The 23,200-nt window shown below is 53.0% G+C and overlaps 6 protein-coding genes across 6 annotated transcripts; 4 read left to right on the top strand and 2 right to left on the bottom strand.

The window, feature by feature from the left end:
* Nucleotides 1-1,080: 1,080 nt before the first annotated feature.
* Nucleotides 1,081-3,120, top strand: ATEG_05893 (putative plasma membrane antiporter; the record flags this gene model as incomplete). The annotated part of the gene is made up of 7 exons (XM_001215071.1): nt 1,081-1,135; nt 1,195-1,263; nt 1,314-1,420; nt 1,468-1,641; nt 1,699-2,126; nt 2,178-2,226; nt 2,281-3,120. The coding sequence occupies 7 exons, from the start codon at nt 1,081-1,083 to the stop codon at nt 3,118-3,120; spliced, it is 1,722 nt and encodes a 573-aa protein (XP_001215071.1).
* A 1,271-nt stretch (nt 3,121-4,391) lies between these two features.
* ATEG_05894 (uncharacterized protein) lies at nt 4,392-4,850 on the bottom strand (the record flags this gene model as incomplete). The annotated part of the gene is made up of 2 exons (XM_001215072.1): nt 4,392-4,432; nt 4,466-4,850. 2 exons carry the CDS (start codon nt 4,848-4,850, stop codon nt 4,392-4,394), a joined length of 426 nt encoding a protein of 141 aa, XP_001215072.1.
* Nucleotides 4,851-9,191: 4,341 nt separating this feature from the next.
* On the top strand, nt 9,192-11,395 carry acuF (phosphoenolpyruvate carboxykinase PCK1; the record flags this gene model as incomplete). The annotated part of the gene is made up of 4 exons (XM_001215073.1): nt 9,192-9,241; nt 9,384-9,459; nt 9,513-9,713; nt 10,052-11,395. 4 exons carry the CDS (start codon nt 9,192-9,194, stop codon nt 11,393-11,395), a joined length of 1,671 nt encoding a protein of 556 aa, XP_001215073.1.
* A 3,284-nt stretch (nt 11,396-14,679) lies between these two features.
* On the top strand, nt 14,680-15,618 carry ATEG_05896 (putative mitochondrial dicarboxylate carrier protein; the record flags this gene model as incomplete). The annotated part of the gene is made up of 1 exon (XM_001215074.1): nt 14,680-15,618. The coding sequence occupies one exon, from the start codon at nt 14,680-14,682 to the stop codon at nt 15,616-15,618; it is 939 nt and encodes a 312-aa protein (XP_001215074.1).
* A 752-nt stretch (nt 15,619-16,370) lies between these two features.
* ATEG_05897 (uncharacterized protein) lies at nt 16,371-19,739 on the bottom strand (the record flags this gene model as incomplete). The annotated part of the gene is made up of 5 exons (XM_001215075.1): nt 16,371-17,055; nt 17,105-17,827; nt 18,038-18,068; nt 18,119-18,285; nt 18,331-19,739. 5 exons carry the CDS (start codon nt 19,737-19,739, stop codon nt 16,371-16,373), a joined length of 3,015 nt encoding a protein of 1,004 aa, XP_001215075.1.
* A 1,709-nt stretch (nt 19,740-21,448) lies between these two features.
* Nucleotides 21,449-23,194, top strand: ATEG_05898 (FAD-dependent oxidoreductase; the record flags this gene model as incomplete). Its single annotated transcript, XM_001215076.1, has 4 exons — nt 21,449-21,741; nt 21,804-22,069; nt 22,123-22,981; nt 23,167-23,194. The coding sequence occupies 4 exons, from the start codon at nt 21,449-21,451 to the stop codon at nt 23,192-23,194; spliced, it is 1,446 nt and encodes a 481-aa protein (XP_001215076.1).
* Nucleotides 23,195-23,200: the final 6 nt, after the last annotated feature.

Consider the following 23,200-nt stretch of genomic DNA (forward strand, 5'->3'; position numbering starts at 1 on the left):
TATTTCGCGATGGCTTGAATTGTTTGTCTTTATGGTGCTGAATGTTTAAACTAGATTCTGGAAAGGGACTGGAAAGGGACGTACGGGCTGAGCTTGGCCGATCTGTTCCGTATGGAGCAAAGCGAGATATTTTTAGAGGAAGTACCTCCCTGCCATTTACTTCTATCATAGAGGGAAGTATGATGAAGGGTCCTAGGTTACGTGAAACATGAGCTCATTTCCTGAATGTCTTATACTTTTGATGGATGTGCTGCAGGTTTCTTCTCTGACTTAGTGATCTACAAGGAAGCTTCATTTACTATTGGTTGATTGATTCTATCTCAATACGTAGATACCAGCGGTATCATGACTAGCCCCTTGTTGTTACAAGTAGCACAACTGAACTAAGAATAGGTCTATGGTGGCTGAAAAAGAGAGTCCAACTTTGGAATCTCACTATCAGCGACACGTCATTGGATCCATCATGAATTGTGACAGGACAGATAACCCTTTATCCCTGTCTTGCATGTTTGGTTCCCCGTCAACACAACGCGGCCCGCATGTTGGATCTTCCGTAGATCAGGGGTCCTCTAAACTCAACTGTCCCTAGACGACTAAGACACGGGTGCCATAGCTCCGACCCCATCAACATACAAAAAGCAACATCGACATCACCGGCCCATCAGGCGCCACCGATCAAGAATGCTCATGACCTCGCGAACCGTCGATCAATGCCGCAGGACGGAGCCAAGCTTTGGAGCTACGACAATGGTTTCGGCAGGGGCGCATATAGTTCTCCACCACGGTATGCACTGCATGTCTGCTGAAAGCTAGGACAGGGAGACGGAGCAAACAAAGGGATGTCCCACCTCAGTCTGCCGCCGCTGGGTATCCTGGTGCAGTCCATTCTTCGCCACGAAGTCTGGTCAAATGACGACTTTTATTCTTGCCCCCCTCGCTCGTGGAAAGAGGACAACCCCCTCAATGCCAACGACGCCAAGCTCGATTGTCTCACTGCCCGCTCTCTGGTGGCTCTTGATTACCCTCTGCCCTTTCTGGGTGCCTGGATAACGTGGTGTATCCGCTGGTTGCGAGGGCACAATGTTGCATCCGATTCTTGATCTCAGCAGTTTCAATGTTGTCATCGCTGTGTTAGGTATGGGGGCTATCTGATTGACGCAGGCATCTGGAGACTGACTGGCTGACCCCCTTAAGGTCTCTTCGTCCTCATCTTTGGCTACATATCGCTGCAGCTCAAGCAACGATGGTATGTCGGTGAAGCATGTATGGCTTTGAAAATCCCCGTCTACTGGATTGACACTGATCTGTTGAAGTACCTGCCTTCCTTGTTGGCATCGCGTTTGGGCCCATTGGTACCAACTTCTTAAACATCGCTGAGTGGGGTGGAGATGACGATGACACGGGCAGTGAGATAGCTTATGTATGCTTCTGTCGATGCATATCGGGAAACTGGACTGACGTATCCAGGACTTGGTCCGTCTGGTCATTGGCATCCAGCTTGTAAAGGTTGGATATCAACTACCAAAGCGATACCTGAAGCAGCGTTTTGTCGAACTGATAATCTGTCTACTCCCACTCATGGCGATTCAATGGCTGATAACATCTGCCTGTATCAAGCTCATGATCCCGCGCGTCTCCTTTGTGAGTCCCTTCTACTTCTTCTTCCTCTTCTCGGAGAACCGACAAACAATCTAACAGGCAGTCCCGTACCAGCTCGCAGCAATGATCATAGGCGCATGCGTCACCTGCACAGATCCAATCCTCTCTCAGGCCATTGCGAAGGGCCCCTTTTCCGACAACTATGTTCGACGACCACTCCGTGAATTTATCTCCGCTGAAGCTGGTGGAAACGACGGCTTTGCGTTCCCATTTCTGCTGTTGGCCGTTGCGATCCTGCGGTATGCCGAAGCACCGGAAAACACTAGAAGTTTAGCCGACTTCGATCGAGCCAGGGATGTCCCCGACTTTATCGGCGCTCCGGACGTGGGACGTCTGGGAGGAGGGGCTGGTCGGGCGTTGAAACATTGGGTGGTCGAGGGCGTTCTATATATGATCGTGCTGGGCGCTGCGTATGGTGCGACGGTGGGGTTTATCTGTCGCAAGTTCTTAGGAGTGGCATTGCGCAGGTATGTTTTGGACTGATCGCTGCGGGTTGCCCTATACTGATGGCTTGCAAGGAAATGGATCGACAACGAGAGCTTTACACTGATACCTCTGGCTATTGGGGTACGTCTGGCTGGCACATGAATCATAGAATGACCACTGACGGTTCCACCGCAGCTGTTTATCGTCGGTACATGTTGTTCCTTCGGCTCTGACGAAACGCTGGCCTGTTTCGTGGCCGGGAATATCTTAAACTGGGACGGTGTGTACCACTCCGAGATCCAAGTCCGCCACGACACCTTCAACACCTCGATCGAGACGCTCCTGAACTTCTGCGCATTCATGTACCTCGGTGCGATCATCCCGTGGGACCAGTTCCACGCGCCTGCTCTGAACGGGATCACGATCGCGCGCCTTTTCGGACTGGGGTTCTTGGTTCTGGCTCTTCGCCGCATCCCGGCTATCCTGATGGGGTATCGCTTTATGCCGAAAGTCTGCAGCACGTGGAAAGAGGCGTTGTTTATGGGCTACTTCGGGCCTATTGGCATCGGCGCGATTGCGTATGTCGAATATGCTCGCCGGCTGTTCCCCGACTTTGGGAGCAGCGATGAGGAGATCGATACCCTTACGGCGGCGATGGTGCCGGTTGTCTACTGGCTGGTCCTATTCTCCGTCATAATACATGGTCTGTCCGTTCCGCTGCTCAACTCGCTCTACAAGGCGTTTGGCGTGCCGCGGGTCTACGACCACCCGGTTGAGGTGTTGCTGCTGTCTGAGAACGAGCCGGCCCCCAACAACAGCACCGTGAATCGCCAGCGACATTCTGTCATGGTCAACAACCGGTTCTCGCGGTCCCCGGAGAGCGAAGACGAGGGAGAGGGCGAGCAAACACGAGAGGAGGATCAGGTCCAGATCCTGAGGACAAGCGAGGAGAGACGCTCTGTCGACAGGACCGTGACACTGGAGTCTTTGGACCCGAAGACGGACCGCACCGTGGACACGCGAGACTTGGTATAGTCGTTACTCTAGCTACGTATGGTCTACGAAGCACGACAAAACTCATCAAAGGCTTATTTGATTCATTCACTCGTTCATCATTGTCAACGCCGTCCAGCACATTCCCTTATCCGTCCACCCTCCTCATGACCATCGGTCTCCCACGGTCCCAGTAGGCGGATTAGTTGGGGCAAGTCTATGAGCTGTCAGCGTGCTGTCCCTGCAGAGCATGCCGGCTACAGGGTACTCACGGCGCCACAGGAGCCGCAGCTTTTGTTATCTCCCTGGATTTGGGAGCCACACTTGGGGCAACTGGGGTGACCGGACATGGCGAAGATGCGAGATTGAAAATGATACCTAGGGCCGTTAGCGATACTTCTGACGAGCGGCGGGGACCTCCTCTCACCGGAACTTTCGAGCAGGATGAAGAACTTGAGGATCTGGAGGATCTGTCAAGAGTTGGAAGGATGATAAGCCGGAAAGGATGGCAGATGATTTGTGTCGGTGGTTTTATTTACCCCGCCCTAGAGTGATCAGCCCCGCTCTGTTGCACATGCACCATTGGCTGCCTTGTCAGTATATCTTGTATACCTCGAAGCAACTACCTGAAGGAGTTGAGACGTGAGCTCCTTGAGATAGTAATTGCTTCAGGATGTGATGAGGATGTTAGATTGTTGCTATGCTGGTCCATAGGGGGGTTCGCATGGTTGATGATATATCTTCGGAGTGGCGCAATAGATGACCATAGAGATTGGGGCATAACGGCCTCATTCTAAACAACAACTCATATCCAACTCTTGCTCCGCAGAAAATTGCCTTAGAAGCATCAAACTGGCTATGATCTACTTCTTCAGCACAGGGTATCCTATGGACCAGTCAGGAAGACACGGTAGATACGTATGTTCGTCAGACACGCCTGCTTGAATTCAATCACTTGACTTGAATCTTTACAGCTAAACAACCAGCACATACGACCATAGGGTGTGGAAAACAGGGCTTCCCGTCCGCTCAGCCGTACTTAAGCCACACGCCGGCCGGTTAGTAGTTGGGTGGGTGACCACCAGCGAATCCCGGCTGTTGTATGTTTTTTGTTTCTTTTATTTGTAGGTGTCCATGCGTAATTTGTAGAGAGTAACATTGAGCTGCATGTTGAATTGCTGCTACCACTAAATCACAAGTAACATCAGGAGAGTTGAGCCCTTGGATAAAACAAGATAGCTTTCATGAGCAGACATCTGTCTCCGTTGTCAGATGTTTGGATTAACGGACGATAAAGGATTAACTCACTACGTCTAATCACTGAAGATAGCCCCAAGCTGATCAATATCCGCGTCTGCCCTTCCATAGAAGCCATATAGCTTTCTACCATGAGCAGGCTGAACCTGTTTGTCACCGCCGGTTCCTCCAGCCTCGAAGTGATCCCTCTCGTCCTGAGTCACCAATCTTAGTGAATCAACACGTGCGGTTGATGCGTATATATCCATCCATTCAAGAGGATCATCTCCGCCCCGTTCGAAGTCAAAGCTGGTATGCAGTATTCTCTCCTCTTCATCTGGAGGGCAAGTCCCGACAGCGTCTGAATATTCACCCCCAGCCCATCTGACTTGGAGGCCCTTCAGGACAGTAAACTTGTCAACATCAGAACCATGGCCTGCGCCGTACCATACATCCAGTTGTTCTATCGGTTTATCACGGCGGAGCTCGAATGGAGTGCCACCTTGACCTCCAGCTGCACGGCCCTTCTTAACCATAATGTAAAGTAAGGTTGGAATAAGAGTTTTCTGGATGTATATATCCAAAATAAAGCCTGATGTTTGCTTGTTTCTTGTAAATATAGGATCTCTTCCAGCGGAGGCAGGGTTTCTAGTCATATTTATACCCTCAGGCGTTCCCGCACCAACGGGAGCAGCTTAGTACTCGGCCGCCTTTGCTTTTCCAGTTCTTTGCATATGTTGCGTTGTTTCGTCATATTTTCTGTATTCTGTCTCATGATTCATCAAAGAGCTTGGACGAAGATGCATTCAGTAATGTTACACGAACCACAACCATCAACCATCAACATATTAAGATGGTTACGTGAAAATGCATCATTGCATCTGCATATATTATGTTCTAGGCCAATCCATTGTATCTAATTGGCACAGTTGGATACTGTCTTTTCCATTTCTCGAAGCTTATAGAACCAACTGCTCCCAAAACTTCGAGAATAAGTCCCAGCCAAAGTGTTGCATATAAGGCAATTCCGTACCAAAATTGTCTATGCTCCAGCCTCTAATGATGCAACGTAATGCCTACCGCAACTGGGAACTAATCCCGCCTGTCTGCAAGTTCAGTTTTGCTTAGATCCGCACCGGCTGCCGTAGGTAGTGCCATGGTTCCATCTGCAGAGCAGTCTACGTCAATGAATTGTAAATTAGCTAAAGTTTATTCATAGTAAGGCTTTACCATGATGTTCTTTATTCGAATACAATGGATATGTCTGGAACCTACGCAAGCAACGGTTGTCCTTTTCCATAAAGTCCTATCCGTTTGTACCTCCGCCGAACATTCTAGTACTAGTAGAGTGACTTATACTCAGCGATCAAGTTGCTCATCCGCCCTCTAGTAGCAGACTGTACTGTGGTTAAGTCCTGTGGCAGCGAGAAATAACATTCTCTACTTAATTATTATAAATGACCATACTTATCACGTACAGATGAAAACGCTGTAAATAACTGTTGTATTTTCCAGCGTCTACAAAAGGCTTGGTCCGAGTGATTAGAGTCTATGTATTCAAAAGAAATTGCTCCTATTATTTGAAGCCTTGAGGGGATCGATATAATCTATATACACAAACACATATGTTACGCAATCTGAGGGTAAGGCATCTCGCTATATATAATGACGAAAAGGCCAAGGTCATGCTTGAGTTGAGTCTGTCTCTGTCCTTGATGACTTCATCTGCATTGCACTAGACGGTACCGCGGATGTAAGTATCAATGAGGGTAACGGGAACAACGTCAAACCCCTTCCCCCCACCTCCCCACGTTCAAGTATATAGGCAAATGGAAGGACAGAGAGGGCTATGACCAAGGAAATGTCAGGCTCTGAGACGTCGATGGGGATGGTAGAGGTGATTACTGTGTGGCAGCCGAGAACAGCGACATCAGCTGCTGGCGAAACGGATGAATTGGTAAGCGACAGAAGGTCATTTTTGGTGGCACTGTTAGATTGACTATTGCTTAGATGATACGCCCAAATACTGACAGGTGCTTGGGAAGAGGTTAGGAAGGAGTCTTTTTAGACTTAGAAACCGCTAATGCCCAGTCCACAGGTGTCAGCAGCCGGATTAAGGTATTTCCCTGGCTTTTATTCCCCTCCATTCACCCCGTTGCTTTATCTCCACCTTCATCGAGACAGCTCGCTGGCTAGGTAGATACTCTCGGCCTACATACGGCTCACAGGAGCTGGGAGTGACAGTAGCTGTAAGAAGGTAAACCACCTGTCTTTTTGTCTAGTATCTTGCTACGGTTCGAGGGAGAGGGTCGATTACTAGGAATATTAATGTTGTCTATTCTGTTTATTCGTAGCCTCCATACTGCATCAATCTAGATAGACCAGTGTCCGATCACGTGGGTGAACTTGTCCATATCGAGAACGCATCTAACCGACACGTGGTTAAGCTCGGGTGATCCTCGTTATCGCGCTACTGAACCAACCCGACGATACGGTAAGTGGCAGGATGTCATTGGAAGACGTTATCTGGCGGTCAGAAGCATCAAATTGAGATAGCGGGAGTACCTGAGAATAGATGAATCGGAAGTGAAGACTCGGGACAGAAAGGGGGTTCCACATCTTTTGATCGGGACAGTCTAGACGTTCTCTGCAAGAAGACCCGTCTAATAGGGGTATGGCTTCCGGACTGGTGCTTTATTTAGACGAGTGGCAGCCTGCATCTAGACCCCCCCCCCCCCCCCCCACCTCCCCCCTGAGACAATGCGGCATTTTTCATTTCAGGGATGACTGGTTTCATGGAAGAATGTTATCATCTGTCATATTTGATTTTCACGATGCTTCCTAAATCTTCCGGATTGGGAACCTGGAGTATCCACATGCCTGCCCGACCATAGTGCACTAACACCTGTGAATGACGACAGAGCCTGCTCTGCCCGATGTGTGGATCGGACCGAAACGAACTGAATTTTCGTTGCTGATACGAGTTCCGAGTGTATACGAACTACATCGATCTTTGAGCTGGGATGGTTCTCCCATTATTATTATTTGGAACTCTCTCAGCACCGACGCCTGCCGAGGAGGATGCTCAGCTGGCAGTCCTGCTCCCTCATTCCCGACCGGGAATAGTGAAGAGTTAGGGTCCGGGGAAAAGGCCCGCGTGGCCCAGGCGCCTCCTCGGATGCGGGGTACAGACGGGAGGAAGATAATGATAGCTAGTAGGAGATAGGTGGTAGCCACGGATAGAGTGCCATTGGATGCTCTGTTGAATACATGCTATACGGAGTATGGAAGGAAGTCGGTATATCGTGGCTGGTATTGTTCTTGGCCCAGCAGCTATCCCATATCAGTTGACCTGGCCGGGAGAAAGACGCACCTGACCTGGCCATGCCGTCAGGGATGCCGGGGGATCCTGGCCAGCGTCGGAAGTGGCTGGTTGATCGTGCAGACGTACGCCCGAGTTATCCCCAGAACACTACTCCGGATATACATACCAGGAGTCGAGTGCTTTTAGCAGACGGCTCGACGGAGGCCTCCGCACGGCAAAGACTTTTGTACACAGGACGGATGGCAGTGGCGATAGTTCACCGTCACAAGGGTCTCGGCCCTCCGTCTCGAACGGTTACGTTTGAGACCGCGCCCGATCCAAGGTGCAATTCGTTGTTCGAACCCCCCTATTCGCGAAAACGACGGCAATATGTTCTGCCCACGGCTCGTGACGTTCGATTGTAAATCGGGGCCGTGATTGGCCGACGGACGGCTGGGCCCGGGAGACGATGACTAAGGAGTTACCCGAACGGGGATAGTGTGGTCGAAAAGACACCCGAAAGTCGCAACCGGATTTCGTCATGCTTTTCTTTTTCTTCGGATGGCTGTTTGCGGAGGGAGAGACATCTCTTTCCATTGAGATATTGTTAAAATACTATAGTATCGATAAACACAGAATCCAAATCAAATACAATACAACCGCACGTACTGAAGAAGTGGATATCTATCCATAGTACGAAGTATGTACTTGGATCGAACATCCCGAGGTCCATGTGGTCTCTCAACCGGGTATAGTCTCTAGCCGAGAACCATCGTTGCCCTCCCCGCAATTTGAGCCTTGTTCTTGTCCCCCTCCGCCACAAGCCTTTTCACTCTGAGATCATTCGACGTCATCACAACTCCGGATCTTCCATTTGTCCGTCACTTGGAGGCGAAAATCTGGAGGAGAGAAGCTCTCTGAATAGCGAAGCAAACGTAAAAAATAGACTTTCCTGTAGAACTGGCCACCGGAAGGAGAGGGATAAATAGCCAACGAATGTTTGCGGGAAGAAACAGACGAGTGAATTGGCAGAATCGGCATTCCATTGAAGCCTCCCCAAAAAAAAGCCATCGTAAAATAAAAACCCGCGCTGACGAGTCCGACTGACTCCTGCACGATCTTCCTTTCACCTGCATTTGACTCACGGGCCAACCAGCTACTGCATGAGCCATTTCTTTTCCTCCCTGTCTCTCTGTTATCATCCAGCAACCATTTTCCTCCTCCCGATCTTCTCTTGTTCTCGTCGCTAGTTGGTGCGCACCGCCTCGTTCTTCCGGAACCACTTCGTGCCCACATCTGGGGTTCGGGACTTTTCGGATATCCACGCCTTGCATTCGCCTCAATCTACGGCAACCACCGCCGCCTCGACTCGGTCCTCAGCCCCGACATCTTCCGCGCAACTGTGGAGAAACAAACTTCGCATACCAGGTCGAACAGTATCATGGCCCCTGCTGAAAACATTAATATACCCCCTGGTGCCCCCTCCGAACCAGGTCCTCTCTACTCAGACTTCTTCCAACAGCAAGTCGCAAAGCAAAGGAACAACAACTATCATTCGACGTCGCTAAGAAACATGGTTGCTACTTCGGTGAATCGTACTGCTCTGCACCCTGGTGGTGTCCAGTATGTCTTCCTTTCCTTCCTCTCTACTGTCTCCTCTCCTTCGCTGGGTTCCTGTTCCGCTTCATGTTCTTCCATGTCACCGTCGCAGGACCCTCCACCCTACACTCAACCGCCCTGAAGACCTCAAGCTAACACCAGACAGGCCCGGTAAGGGACACACCGAGCTGGAAGAGGAGCTTCACGAGCATGCCCACATTGACTACGAGCGTGTCGCTATCGTATGTTCTCCCTCCTAGTCGCGGTTGACTGAGTCGCTAACTAATCCCAACAGATTGCCAACCCCTCTGTCCCCGCTCTCTACGAAGATGCTCTCGTCTACGAGACCGGTACCGCCATCACATCCAGCGGTGCTCTGACGGCCTACTCTGGTGCCAAGACTGGTCGCTCTCCCTCTGACAAGCGTATCGTCAAGGAGGAGTCTTCCGAGAAGGATGTCTGGTGGGGACCCGTCAACAAGCCCATGACCCCTGATGTAAGTGTGATCCGCTTTATTGCCTGCCTTGAGTTATGCATGTGCGATATATCGCGCATCCCCCTTGCATCGAGATCGTCTGTCAATCCTTGCGTCAAGAAGAAACCAAGCTTTTCCAGTGTGGATCACAAGCGGGTAAACGGAATCAATAATGCTGCGGAATATCCCTCATACTCGCTGTCTTGAGGGATTTTTGCCTCTGGCGCTGTCTACCTGCTGTGGAACATGTCTAAAGCTGGCTTGTGTTACGTGTGTTGCTGCTGCTGTTTGGATTGTTCTCGATGCCACACGTGACGTCATCTGCATAGGGCTGATTAGCTAACCCTCTCCCCCCATAGGTCTGGCGGATCAACCGTGAGCGTGCTGTCGACTACCTCAACACCCGCAACCGCATCTACGTCATTGATGGTTTCGCCGGCTGGGATGAGAGATACCGCATCAGCGTCCGTGTTGTCTGCGCTCGCGCCTACCATGCCCTCTTCATGCGCAACATGCTCATCCGCCCCTCGGCCGAGGAGCTCCAGCACTTCCACCCCGACTATGTCATCTACAACGCCGGTTCTTTCCCCGCCAACCGCTTCACTGAGGGTATGACCTCTGCCACCTCCGTCGCCATCAACTTCGCCGAGAAGGAGATGGTCATCCTGGGAACCGAGTACGCTGGTGAGATGAAGAAGGGTGTCTTCACCATCCTCTTCTACGAGATGCCCGTGAAGCACAACGTCCTCACTCTTCACTCCTCTGCCAACGAGGGCCAGAATGGCGATGTCACCGTCTTCTTCGGTCTCTCGGGTACGGGTAAGACGACTCTGTCTGCCGATCCCAAGCGTGCCCTGATCGGTGACGACGAGCACTGCTGGACGGACCGTGGTGTCTTCAACATCGAGGGTGGCTGCTACGCCAAGTGCATTGGTCTCTCTGCCGAGAAGGAGCCGGATATTTTCAACGCCATCCGCTTCGGATCCGTCCTGGAGAACGTCGTCTTCGACCCCATCAGCCGTATCGTCAACTACGACGACTCGACCCTCACCGAGAACACCCGTTGCGCCTACCCCATCGAGTACATTGAGAACGCCAAGGTGCCCTGCATCTCCGACAAGCATCCCTCGAACATCATCCTCCTCACCTGCGACGCCCGTGGTGTGCTCCCGCCCATCTCCAAGCTCACTACCGAGCAGACGATGTTCCACTTCATCTCGGGTTACACCTCCAAGATGGCCGGTACTGAGGACGGTGTGACCGAGCCCCAGGCCACCTTCTCCTCCTGCTTCGCTCAGCCGTTCTTGGCCCTCCACCCCATGCGCTACGCTCGCATGCTGGCCGACAAGATCTCCGAGCACAAGTCCAACGCCTGGCTGCTGAACACCGGTTGGGTTGGCGCTGGCGCTACCACCGGTGGCAAGCGTTGCCCTCTGAAGTACACCCGTGCCATCCTGGACGCCATCCACAGCGGTGAGCTCGCCAAGGCCGAGTACGAGGTGTACCCCGTCTTCAACCTGAACGTGCCCAAGAGCTGCCCCGGCGTGCCCAGCGAGCTGCTCAACCCCGAGAAGAGCTGGACCGCGTCGACCGGCTTCTCGGACGAGGTCAACAAGCTTGCCAAGCTCTTCAATGAGAACTTCACCAAGTACGCCGACCAGGCTACCAAGGAGGTGATCGCGGCCGGCCCCGTTCCTCAGTAGATTGTTTGCTTAAAATTGTGATTCCCATTTCCTTTGTTTTTCCTTTATTTGTTCATATATTGCATGGCGTGCTGCGTTTGAAACAATTTGGGTCATTTGTTGCTTGTTCTTCTGTTCTGTTTGGGAAGACAAGCCGGGACATACCTGGGCAATCATGTTCTGCTTGATTTGGTATCCTGGCCATTGGCCAGGGGGAGTTAGATCCTAATGGACTCATTTCAATACTTGTTCCTATTGTAGCATTTGGATGTAGACTCCCACTGGTAGTCACCGCGCAGGCACTATTATCTTAGCTTGCAATTCAGGCTGCCTGTCCACCATCCAGCATAGAGCTCTGCCATTCTTGGTTGGATGCATGATACACACAAGGGCGAGGATAACTTGGATAATCCGATGCCATTAGCAATGCCGGTAGCAGGTTCAGAATGTCGAATCATGGAAAAACAAGATGAGACTTGCATTTTAGAACTGTATGGCACGAGCTGATGACATGTTAAATACTTTCACGGAGGACAGTCGTCCGGACAGAATACCAGCTACAGTGTATATCCTCCGGGACTACCAGTCAGCATCATGGGCGAGGTCCACTGGGTAGAGCTTGTGTGTTGTCCTCGGATGCGGTGTCGGGGGAGGCTGGGTCCTTGCACCAACGTTGCCTATCCTGCATCTTGCAGTTACGTAGCATGTACTGGATACTGGTATGGAGTGGCCTCACCAAAGACGAGGCAAGGGGGACTACATGAAGCGTTGGGATGACGCCTTCTAGACTAGTTAGATGCTGGGCTGTGAATGTACAAGAAGCTGACCAAAGAAACAATCCACCAATTAGTCCAACGCTGCAGATTGACAGGACCAGTACCAGGTAGTCTACTCAGATACAGGATATTAGCAATTGTACGAAGTCTCCATAATACCTTGGTAAGCAGACAGGCAATTGACATCCCAAGAAAGGACAGACATAGTAAACAACGCCAAACCGCCGATATGGCAGCGAGAATCGGCGCTTGCATGATTTGCCGGGGGCCATCCGCTAACGAAAAGCTCCTCCCAGCGGACCCAGTAGCTTACTTTTGCGGACTCCCGCAGTAGTCGACTGTAACTACCGACGTTCCCGCCATCACTTTCCCGCTTCCCGTCCGCCGTTCCGCCTGCCCACCCGGGCTCGTCCCGAACAACACGCGCAGGCTGACGAGGCACGCTGGACGCTTCCGAGCAGGCTGGCCGGGGGACGACGCCGTAGGGAGGTTCCGACGTTCCCTGCCGCAGCGACCAGGGTTGCCGGGAAGTTTCCCGCGGGTGGTCTGTGGGTTGGGGTGGGTTGGGCTGGCGTAGCCGGAGGGAGCTATGGTGATTACCTAGTTAGGGTTTGGTGAGGACGAAATACGATGGATGGTGCATTGGGGATGCTTGGCCGTTGGGTTTTCCGGTGGTTGTTGTGGTTTACCACTTCTCGCCCGAAGGGGATTAGTGCGCCGTCTGGATGGTATGGCAGGGGGATGTGTAGAGGCATGTCCGCCGACGGAATACTTCCGGAGAAAGACGTCTCCTACTGGATGTTTCTACTCCGGAGTATACTGCAAATCCAGATATCCGGCGCGAGAGGCTCGGTTAGGGGGATGGTTACTGCTGACTGCGTCGGTTCAGCGTGTTTGAGCGCAGTCCGCCAGACCGAGCGGTAGTAGTGTGTCGGAGGAGTCTCCTCCGGAATTGATAGCCACGGTTGTCCGGCTATGCGAGGATTGGACGCGGTGCCAGTTCCCTGGTCGTCAGAGCTTTCTGTTGAGATAGAGGGATTGATGGATATCAGGACAGAAGTGCCGGTTTCGGCGGTAACTCGGAGGATGCACGCGGGATGTGTAGAAGGAGAGCCGATATGAGCGGAGGGATGATGGAATGTATATGTTGCTATCTACTACAGGTTGGTTGTTTGTGGCATGGATATTGTGCATACTGCCAGATGGTGGTGTTGGTCTGGACTCTGGTGTACCGTTCATGGTATGTAGATGCTGAAGTGCTGTACTATGATACCGTAGATACTGAATGGACCGACTACTTGATCTGGAGCCATAGTAATTCCACCGCAACGATTGGATCCCGGAGCGCATCCCGAAGAGAGCGGAAGAATATTACTCAGTCGATCAAATAGCCGATCCGGGGAGCTCCTCGGTAGTGGTTATACATATAAGCAGATTTCAGAAAGAAGAACAATACCACAATAGATAGATAGACAAATTATAGTGAGCAAAATGCATCCTATATACTACCTAGTAGTACTAGAGATATAGCACTGCGAATACAGGGCACAAGAAAAGAAGGGAGAGGAGAATGTCGGGTTGCCGGATTCTCGTGGGTTGCCCAAACAAGACTAGCGCATACGGCCAGATTACTGTACTTACCGATGGCTTCCCCACCAGACACTGACGTGGGCATATGCAGTATGGATCATGGACGATGGAGTTCTGGAGAACTCGAAGATGCGACGGAGAAGAAAGAGATGGATAGGATGGTCAGACATGAATGCGTCCATCTGCGTCTAGCTGGCGTTGACATGGTGTGATGCGGACGGTGACATCGGCCAGCGATGACGTGCAGACCTCCCCGCATTTGTAGCTATCTAGCAGTACTATAGTTACTCTGTACAGTAGATACTAGACAGCAGTAGTGCTCTAGACTACTCCATAATTGATGCCCGAGTGGATTCCCGATCATCGCTCGCAGCTCCAGCTAGCTCTTCATCGCGCGGTTAATCAGCTTCAGCTCGGAAGACACGTCGGTTCCTGCTGTCCTTCTCTCGTAGCAGTATAAGAGAGTCAAACTTTCCATCCTCTCCCTGTCCGTCTCATTGGGTGCCTTTTCCCTAGTTCCATCATCTGACCGTGGTGTACCTTATTATATAACCCGGCCTTTTCCTCCTCGTCTGCGCTGCAACTCTCCCTCATCTCCTCATCTCCCCCTCTTTTCTTCCTGTTCTTTCTCGTCGTCTTCCGTTTCTCCATCCTTCCCCTCTTTTGCCCTTGCGCTGCTATATAGCTCCCTGTCGACGTCTTTAGACGGTAATGTCTTCCTCTCTCCGCCCGTCCGTTCGTCCGATGAACCCCTTCTAACTATAGGTACTCCCTCTCCAGAGGTTCATTCCCGTCGCTACTCTTCTTGGTCAGTGGATGGTCATACTCTCTTTCCCTCCTCTCACGCCTTTCATTCTTGCCCCTATCTTCCACCCAGCTGGCTTGTACCACTCTACTGACTCCCTCCAGATCTGGTGTGAATCCTGCTTCGTCATCAATATGGCCTCCACTCCCGCCACAAAGGAATCCCAGCCATCGGTGGATTTCCTTCACCACCCGTATACCCGGGCCGCTCTTCCCTTCATCAACGGTGGTCTGGCCGGTATGACCGCCACCACCGTCGTCCAGCCCATTGATATGATCAAGGTGCGCCTGCAACTCGCCGGTGAGGGTGTGCGCACCGGTCCCAAGCCCTCGGCCTTTGGCGTCGCGCGCGACATTATCGCCACCGGAAAGGTTCTCGATCTCTACACCGGTCTGTCCGCCGGTCTCCTGCGTCAGGCTGTCTACACCACCGCCCGTCTGGGTTTCTTCGACACCTTCATAAAGTCTCTCAACAAGAACGCGGAATCTGCGAACCGCAAGGTCACCTTTGCGGAGCGTGCCGGCGCCGGTCTGGCCGCCGGTGGTATCGCCGCCATGATAGGCAACCCGGCCGACTTGGCCCTCATCCGGATGCAGTCCGACGGTCTCAAGCCCCCCGAGGCGCGCGCCAACTACCGTTCCGTGATTGACGCGCTGGGTCGCATCTCGAAGAGCGAAGGTGTTGCCGCCCTGTGGGCGGGTGCTCTCCCGACCGTCGTCCGTGCCATGGCCCTCAACGTCGGACAGCTTACCTTCTTCGCCGAATCCAAGGCCCAGCTCAAGGCGCACACCAGCCTGTCTCCCCAGAACCAGACCTTCGCCGCGTCCGCGATCGCAGGTTTCTTCGCCAGTTTCCTGTCGCTGCCATTCGATTTCATCAAGACACGTCTCCAGAAGCAGCAGAAGGACCCCAAGACGGGCCAGCTGCCCTACCGCGGCCTGGTCGACTGCGCCCGGAAGGTTGCGAAGGAGGAAGGATTGTTGAGGTTCTACCGCGGATTTGGCACATACTATGTGCGGATCGCACCCCATGCGTTAGTTGCCCCCACTCTCCGCGCCATTGCTTATCGCTGACCCCACGGCTCCACTTTTTAGCATGGTCACTCTTATCGTCGCCGATTATTTGAGCCGCCTCACCAAATAAATCACGAAACTCCCACTGGCATTTTCTGCGCCCGACCGATAGACGCCCTATCTACGAAAAGTATGGGTGGTGACAAATGTGTTCGATTGGTTTCCTCTCGTTTCCTATCAGACCCGGTATAAGCGGATGAACGGTTTATAAAACGTGGTCAATCGCTGCAACCTCGGACCGCGGAGTGCTTTTTGCTTTTTCTGATGAAATTGAACTCACCTGGAAAGTGCGGCGTCCAGGCATGCGCAGCGATCTCATATGGACTAGCCGTCTCGGTGTTTATATGATTCGTGATAGAGTATTTCCATCACGCGATGAGTTGCTCGGCTGGACATCTCGGCAGCAACGTGCTCCTCTGGGATGGTATCGGCGCGTTGTATACTGTCAGGAACAGATACCACACGCGTCTCATGCCGACCAGAGCTGAACAGACTCTTTCCTTTATGCTGTCGCCAGACGGACGATATACCCTTGTTTCTTGTCTTTGATTTCGGTTGTGGCTTTGCGGTGCACAAGGCCGGAGTTTTCATTTATCCTGTTTTGTGTCCTGATGCAGAAGGGTTCTGCGCTCATTCGGTTAAGCCTAGTATACCAGTTATGACCTAGTCCTGAGACAGGTCCAATGCAACAAGACTATCAAAATGATCATTACATACGAGTGTATTCGCTCGAAGATCTAAGCGACCCATACTCAACCCTGCTCATTCGCAGGCGTAGACATAAGCCGTTCCCGTTTGACCCGCACGGGGTCCGGCGCCGCCCGGTGACGGACAGAGCTCTCCTCCTCCACAACATCATCGCTCCCCAACATGATCCCACCCCGACTCTTCCGCCGTCTCTGCCGCCCGCCCTCGACGTCCAGCTCCTCCTCCTCCGCCTCACGCCGCGTCGCCGCCTCGGCCCGCCGCACGCGCCGCAGCAGCACCGGGTCACTCCGCAGATCGGCGGCCGTGAGCACCTCCGAGCACACGGGACACTTGACGGAGCGCACGCGGCGCGCACGACTCCCCGCGGGCGCGGGCGCCGTGGTCGCACTCGACGCGATCATGCCCTCAATCGCCTCACGCTCGAAACTGTGCGGGCATTTCGTGCTGGTCACGGGGTCGCGGAACGGCAGCAGTGTCAGAGGGCACTTGAGCGAGATGCGCTCGCGCTCGATGGCGATGTCGTCCGAGTCGGCGGGGGACGCGCTGCGAGCGCGTTGGCCACCCCGTGTGCGCGTGCGTTGCCCGTGCTCGTCCGCGGCGGCGCCGGCCGGCTCTTCCAGGTGCATGAACCACGTCGAGGCGTGCGGGAGCGGCGGGATGTCGTCGCCGGGGTGTTTGGCTTCGTGGATGATCCGGTAGAAGCCGATATAGGCGTTGTTGGTCGCGTATCTGGCTCGTTAGTGCCTGTGCGTTCATGTAAGTAGGCCGGGGAGCATACCTCTCGGTCAGCGACAGTCCGTCCCAGCGGGCGTTGCTCTCCGCCAGACTCGTCTGCAGCTTCTGGCTCGGCGCCTCGGCGCCCTCGCCCTCCGCGGGGTCATAATCCGCATCATCACCGTCGCCGTCGTCGTCTCCATCTTCGTCCGCATTTATGTGCCGTCTCGTCCGCCGCGTCGCCCGCCGCGGCGCAAGACTCGCCTGCTCTGCCTCCGTCTCGAACCGCCCCATAACGCCCGCCAACGAATCGACCTTCACCTCCGCATCGATGGTCCTGCGCATGGCAGCTTCCAACTGTCCCGTCACGCCGGTCACCTGTTCCTCCAGCTGCATCAGCCGCTCGTGCTCCTCGTCCCCGTCGTCGTTGTCGTCTGCGTCGTCCAGCGCCGCGGCCGCAGACTCGGCCTGCTCGCCGCTGTCATTTTGCCGTGGGCGACGAGCGCGGCGCCGCTCTTTCTGCTTCTCGTAGCGCAGGCGCGAGTCGGTGAGACGCTCATTGACCTCGCCGGCGGAGTCGGTGAGCTTTTCCTCGGCGTGTTGGAGGTGCGTTTTTAGTTGGCGGAGGGATTGCGATTTCAGCAGCGTGATTAGTTTGGCGTGGCCGGTGTTGTGGAGGGGGATAAGGGGTGGTTCGTAGGGGGGTAGAGGTGGGGTAGTCGATCGGGGACGGCCCCTTGAGGGTGTTGCTGTTGGCATTTTGCATTGGGTGGTGTGGTGGTTGTGTCTTGAGGTTGGGAGATTGATGAGGATGAGGGTGAGATCGATAAGAATGGACGCGACGCGACAATGCGCTAGCCGTATTGGGTTATACATGTTGGTGCCTGGATATGGGGGCACGAACAACGCTCTTCGCTTGGAGGTAGCTTCTTTGATTCTATTTTACATTGTAATTTGTATTTCTCAATAAGATCCTAGATACCAATACTCGAACTACACCTTGTAGAAGCAGAACGCGTGATAGAACCCTGCACATCAGTCAGTCAAGCCCAGACATATCCTTGGATACAGAACTCACCAACGGCTTCCTTTTCCTCCTCGGTCATGAGTAGCGCTCCGGTGTTGCGATCGCGGACGCCCATACGTTCGCTGAGGGGACCCAATTCCGGATCGTCCTTCTCATCTTGCCAGATATCCAAGAAGGGCTTGCGGTATTGCAGCTCGAGGTTGTAGTCCTCCGTCAGACTGCCCAAGTTAGCATCTGTATATACCCAGACAAGAGTCACTCACGCTCGGAACGCCTCCCACGGCACCACATATTCTGGGATCTCCTCCACGGCCTCTTCCATGAAATAGCTGTATCTCCAGCCGAACGGAGGCCGGAACACGCCGTCTTCAGGCGTGTCGCCCGGAAACCGGACGCGATAGATCGAATTTCCCCATTCGGTCTTGTTTTCCTCTTCCACCTCTCCATCCTCTGGCTCTGCGTCCTCCTTCTTCGCAGCCGACTCACGCTCCTTTCGCTTCGCGTTCTGCTGTGCCACTCGCGCGCTGATGATATCCGAGTTCGGACACACGCCGATGAACCGACCTCCCTTCTTCAGACACCCGGCCACATTGCGCAGCATCTGTCGGGCCTTCTCTTCACTCTCAAACGCATAGTGGATGGCAAACATGGATGTCACCACATCGAAGCCACCGCCGCCCCAGCGCGAGCTCATCACCGACCCTCCTGGCCCAGCATTAGGATCAATCCCGACTTGTTGGATGATCTCAATGTCGCCCAGCCACTCCCCGAAGCAATCCTTGGGGGCGAACTCAGCGTGGAACAGACGCGGGCGCCGACCGCGCGGTCCCCGGCCGTTCCTCATCCCACTGTACCGCTCGCGCGCCTGGACGATCGAAATCTCCGCAGGATCCAGCCCAACATACAGGTCCACAGGCTGCGGCGCAAGCTGCCACTTTCCCAGGTCACCACCCTTCCCGCAGCCGAGATCCAGCACCAGGAGCCGCTTCTCGTCCGTCTGCGGCGGAGCAATGCCATCCGCCCAGTCTTTCGTGTCATTAAACCGGGCGACAAACTCCTCATCCGGCGAGAACTTCTGGATCAAAGTACTCTTCACCCAGTTGTTGAAGCTGCGTAGACCCTTAATTTTGCTCTCAGTTTTGCGCCACTCGCGTCCACGCTGCGGCACCGCGTTGTAGTGCTGGCGGACGATGTCGGTCACGCCGCGACTCTGCGAGAAGCGCATGGCGTCCTGCTCCTGCGCGCGCTCGCGCTCCTCCTGTCGCCGTCGCAGGGTCTCCCGATCTACGAGACCCATTCGCGCGCCGCCGCCGGGTCTCTTCCGCTTGCGGGCTTGCGATTCAGGCGTCGGCGACCGCGGCGGAGGCACTGGGGACGGGGATCGGGTCGATTGGTCGTTGCGGGTGGGTGTTGCGCTCGGCTCGTCTCCATCCCGGCGGGAGTAGGCGGACGGGGGTGTTCGGCCGCGTCGGCGGGGCTTTTGGTGTCGCTCTTCCATGCGTCTGCGCTTGGGCAGTGGATGCTCTGCGGGTGGAGTGGGCTTCTGTTTGTCGGCGGGGGAGCCGTTTTGAGCTGGAGCTGGAGATGCGGTGGTGTCATTGTTCTCTTGTGAAGGTTCCGTGGGTTCTGGGCGTGGAATGGGTTCTTCTGAGTGCGGTGTTGTGTCGGCCATTGTGAGGTGAGTTGGGGTGAGTTTTTCGCAGGCGAAGTGAGACCGGGAGAAGATTTTGAGGGAAGGGTGATGCGAATTTCAGAGGGAAGGAAATAGAGGGCTCGAAGGAGCTCTCGAGGTTGTATTTGACGTCGTGGACTCGGAAGTAATCGTCTGAGTCTATCCTGTTTGAGATCTAAAATGTTCAGCTAGCTTCGTCTTCGAGGGACTGGCCCCTCGAGTCAAATGAAGTGAGTGATTAACGTGATCTCAGCAGCCGAAAATCTTCAAGGACAATGTATCGCTCAGTTGGAATGAATGTAGTCGATCAATAGGGAAGTGAGTGTAGGAGAAAGTTGTCTCACAGGAAGCGAAGAGGCGGCCGGAGCGGAAGAAGATGCTCCCATGAGTCCCGTGCGCCGTCGTACACGTTCGACCACCACAACCTAATGGCCAAAGTGTTATAGATTGGTGATATTCAGATTGACTGATTGGGTTCTGCTGTGGTCACTTGTTTTCTGGTTTCATACTATACAATATACTGCAGTCCACAGCTTATTAAAGGTAAGCCTTAATGGACATCAACACTGCTGTCTAGGTAGCGATTACATATTGTCATCCGCAGGTGAAAGTACCAAACCAGGCGCCTCGTGTTTAGATCGGAACTGCAGCATCCATCTACAGGTACAATAGACTCTTTCCCGATCAAGCGCATGCATTCGATACCACAATTCTCAACATCTTGACTCTGAGATGGTTCGCTTACAGGCTGACGCACTGCATAAAGCCGACGTCTGCCGGACCACGCATTTTATGTACTAGTGGTGGCTCCACGGCAGTGTACTCCGTACTTTGCAGCGGAATCCACCCGACAAAGCATTCTTTAGACAAACTAACCTTGGATCAGTAATAGGGCCGAGCTTGCTGACTCTAAAAATATTAAAGCTGAGTGCCCGGGAAACAGAACGCCTTCGCTTCTCACCTTCCTCGTGGTCCACAGCCAACGAAATCCCTGACCTGCATGTCCGTGGACACCTTGGAAGGCTACAACGCAAACTTGCAGTGCAGTAAGCCCGCAGATGCTAGTGCGCAGGGGGAATTGACCTGTCACGTACTTAACTAACGGCGTGGCTTGCCGCTGGCTTTTGTTCTCCATCTTCCATCGAAGGATATCCTGCACTTCGATATAATCATTGGTCACACCGGTCGATCCGTGGATACTAGAAGACACTAAATAATGCAATCTATGTGATCATTCCCTCATCGTGTGATGGACCTCGCTGAGTCTAGAACTTGATATATTGCCTGAATTACGGATACTCTTTCGAATGCTGGACCATCGCTGTTGCCTTTCTATTTTCTTCCATTATAACTTGACTAGAATCCAGGTAGAAGTATTATGTATATATGGCTATCAAACGGGTCGATTCTCTATTGAAAAGAGTCTGTGACAGCTTTTATGCGATCGCCTGTGGGCGTCGCCTTAAGTTATGCCACTAAAACAGGGAACCCCCCTGGTCTAAAAGATCTTCCAAGACAGTGGGTACGGAGTATAGCAAACAAGACCAGGTTCGAGACACGCGATTCGAGCGAATAATTCCGTGTAACGCCACATAATCATGGGTCTATCCTCCAGGCTGCGCCCCTTATAATGTTTCCTTTCTTTTAAAAACTCATATTTACCAGAAAGCGATCATTGTGTGTCATTGACCAACATCACAACCGCATATATGGACAAACCCAGTTTTAGGGTAATCATCGTCGGCGGCTCTATCGCCGGCTTGACTCTCGCACATTGTCTGAGACAGGCGAACATCGACCATGTCGTTCTCGAGAAAGGTGAAGACGTTGCGCCTCAACTCGGAGCTTCCGTTGGGATCTTCCCAAACGGAGGTCGAATACTCCAACAGTTAGGGCTGTTTGATGAAGTCGAAGCATTGGTTGACCCTATACGTGTGAGCAACACCACTTTCCCCGACGGGTTCATGTGTCGTTCGCTGGTGTCTGAGCGTCTAGAAGAAAGGTACGTTTCCGTATATCTCCAGTAATCGAAGACTGTGTCTGTACTTACGGATGTGACACTAGATTTGGGTTTCCTGTGGCGTTTCTAGATCGGCAGAAGCTTCTCGATATACTGTATAGAAACTATCCCGACAAGACCAACATCATCACCGGGACAAAAGTGACGGAAGTTCGCAAGGTAGACAACGGCGTTTGTGTGAGCACTGATGATGGGACGCTGTATCACGGCGACCTCGTCGTCGGGGCAGATGGAGTCCACAGTCGGATACGGTCTGAGATGTGGCGTTTGGCAGGTGCTGCTCGCAAAAGTGTCGCCAAGGAGAAGGAGAGTAAGTGATTTTGAATCTCCGAAGCTTCCTTCGATTCATCTAACACTGCACAGACATGACCGTCGAATATTCTTGTATCTTTGGCATCTCATCCGTTGAAACAGGCCTTGAAACTGGCGCAATGCTTCAGGCCCTTCGAGACGGACTCACCGTTCTCACAATCCGCGGAAAAGACAACCGCATCTTCTGGTTCATCATACAAAAACTGGGCCAGAAATATGTCTATCCGGATTGTCCTCGGTTCTCGCTCGACGACGCAGCGGAGGCTTGCGCCCAGATTGCAGATGTCCAACTCTACAAAGACCTGCATGTGCGGGATCTTTGGAAGACGCGACTAGTTGCGTCAATGACGGCACTGGAGGAATTCCTGCTGCAGACGTGGCATTATGACCGGATCGTGCTGCTTGGAGACAGCGTTCACAAAGTATTGTTCCCCATTGACCTTTCTGCTGCTTCCCCGGTATACGCTAACACTGTTCAGATGGCGCCGAACTTTGGGCAAGGGGCAAATTGCGCTATAGAGGACGCAGCGATTCTCGCCTCCCTTCTGCACGAACTGGTCAACGTGAACAGCACGAGTCAGCCTACAGACCAGCAAATCGACAACGTTCTCACGGAGTATCGTAAACAGCGGCACGAGCGGGCGAGCAATATATGCAACACGTCAGCGATGACTACGCGAGTTCAGGCCCGGGATGGTCTCTTCAAGAAGTTTCTTGGCCGGTACTATGTCCCTCGTGCGGATAAGTTGGGGGCTTATGTCATGTCCAAATTCTTTGCCGATGCGCCGGCTCTGGGGTTTCTTCCTCTGCCCGAACGGTCCGGCTCGGGATGGACTACGTATAGAACTGAGAAGCGATGGATAGCTTGGGCCAGTGGACTTGCAAAGAGTGCGTTTGCGGGTCTCCTAGGGTGCGTGTCCTCGCTGTACTCCACAGAAAAGGGGAAACAGTGCTAATCTCATATGGCGTTTTGCTTTTATGTGGCATATATTTCATGTGATTAAGTGGATTATGGTGAAGACATGGTGTAGTAGTTATTATGTGTAAACACAGCGCAATTGATCGACTGATGCCCTGGACGCCTCGCTAACATAGCTGTAATGATCATGTGGAATCTCTATAAACATTA

This window comes from Aspergillus terreus, genomic scaffold (genome assembly GCF_000149615.1).
Source record: "Aspergillus terreus NIH2624 scaffold_8 genomic scaffold, whole genome shotgun sequence".
Classification (NCBI taxonomy): Eukaryota; Fungi; Ascomycota; class Eurotiomycetes; order Eurotiales; family Aspergillaceae; genus Aspergillus; species Aspergillus terreus.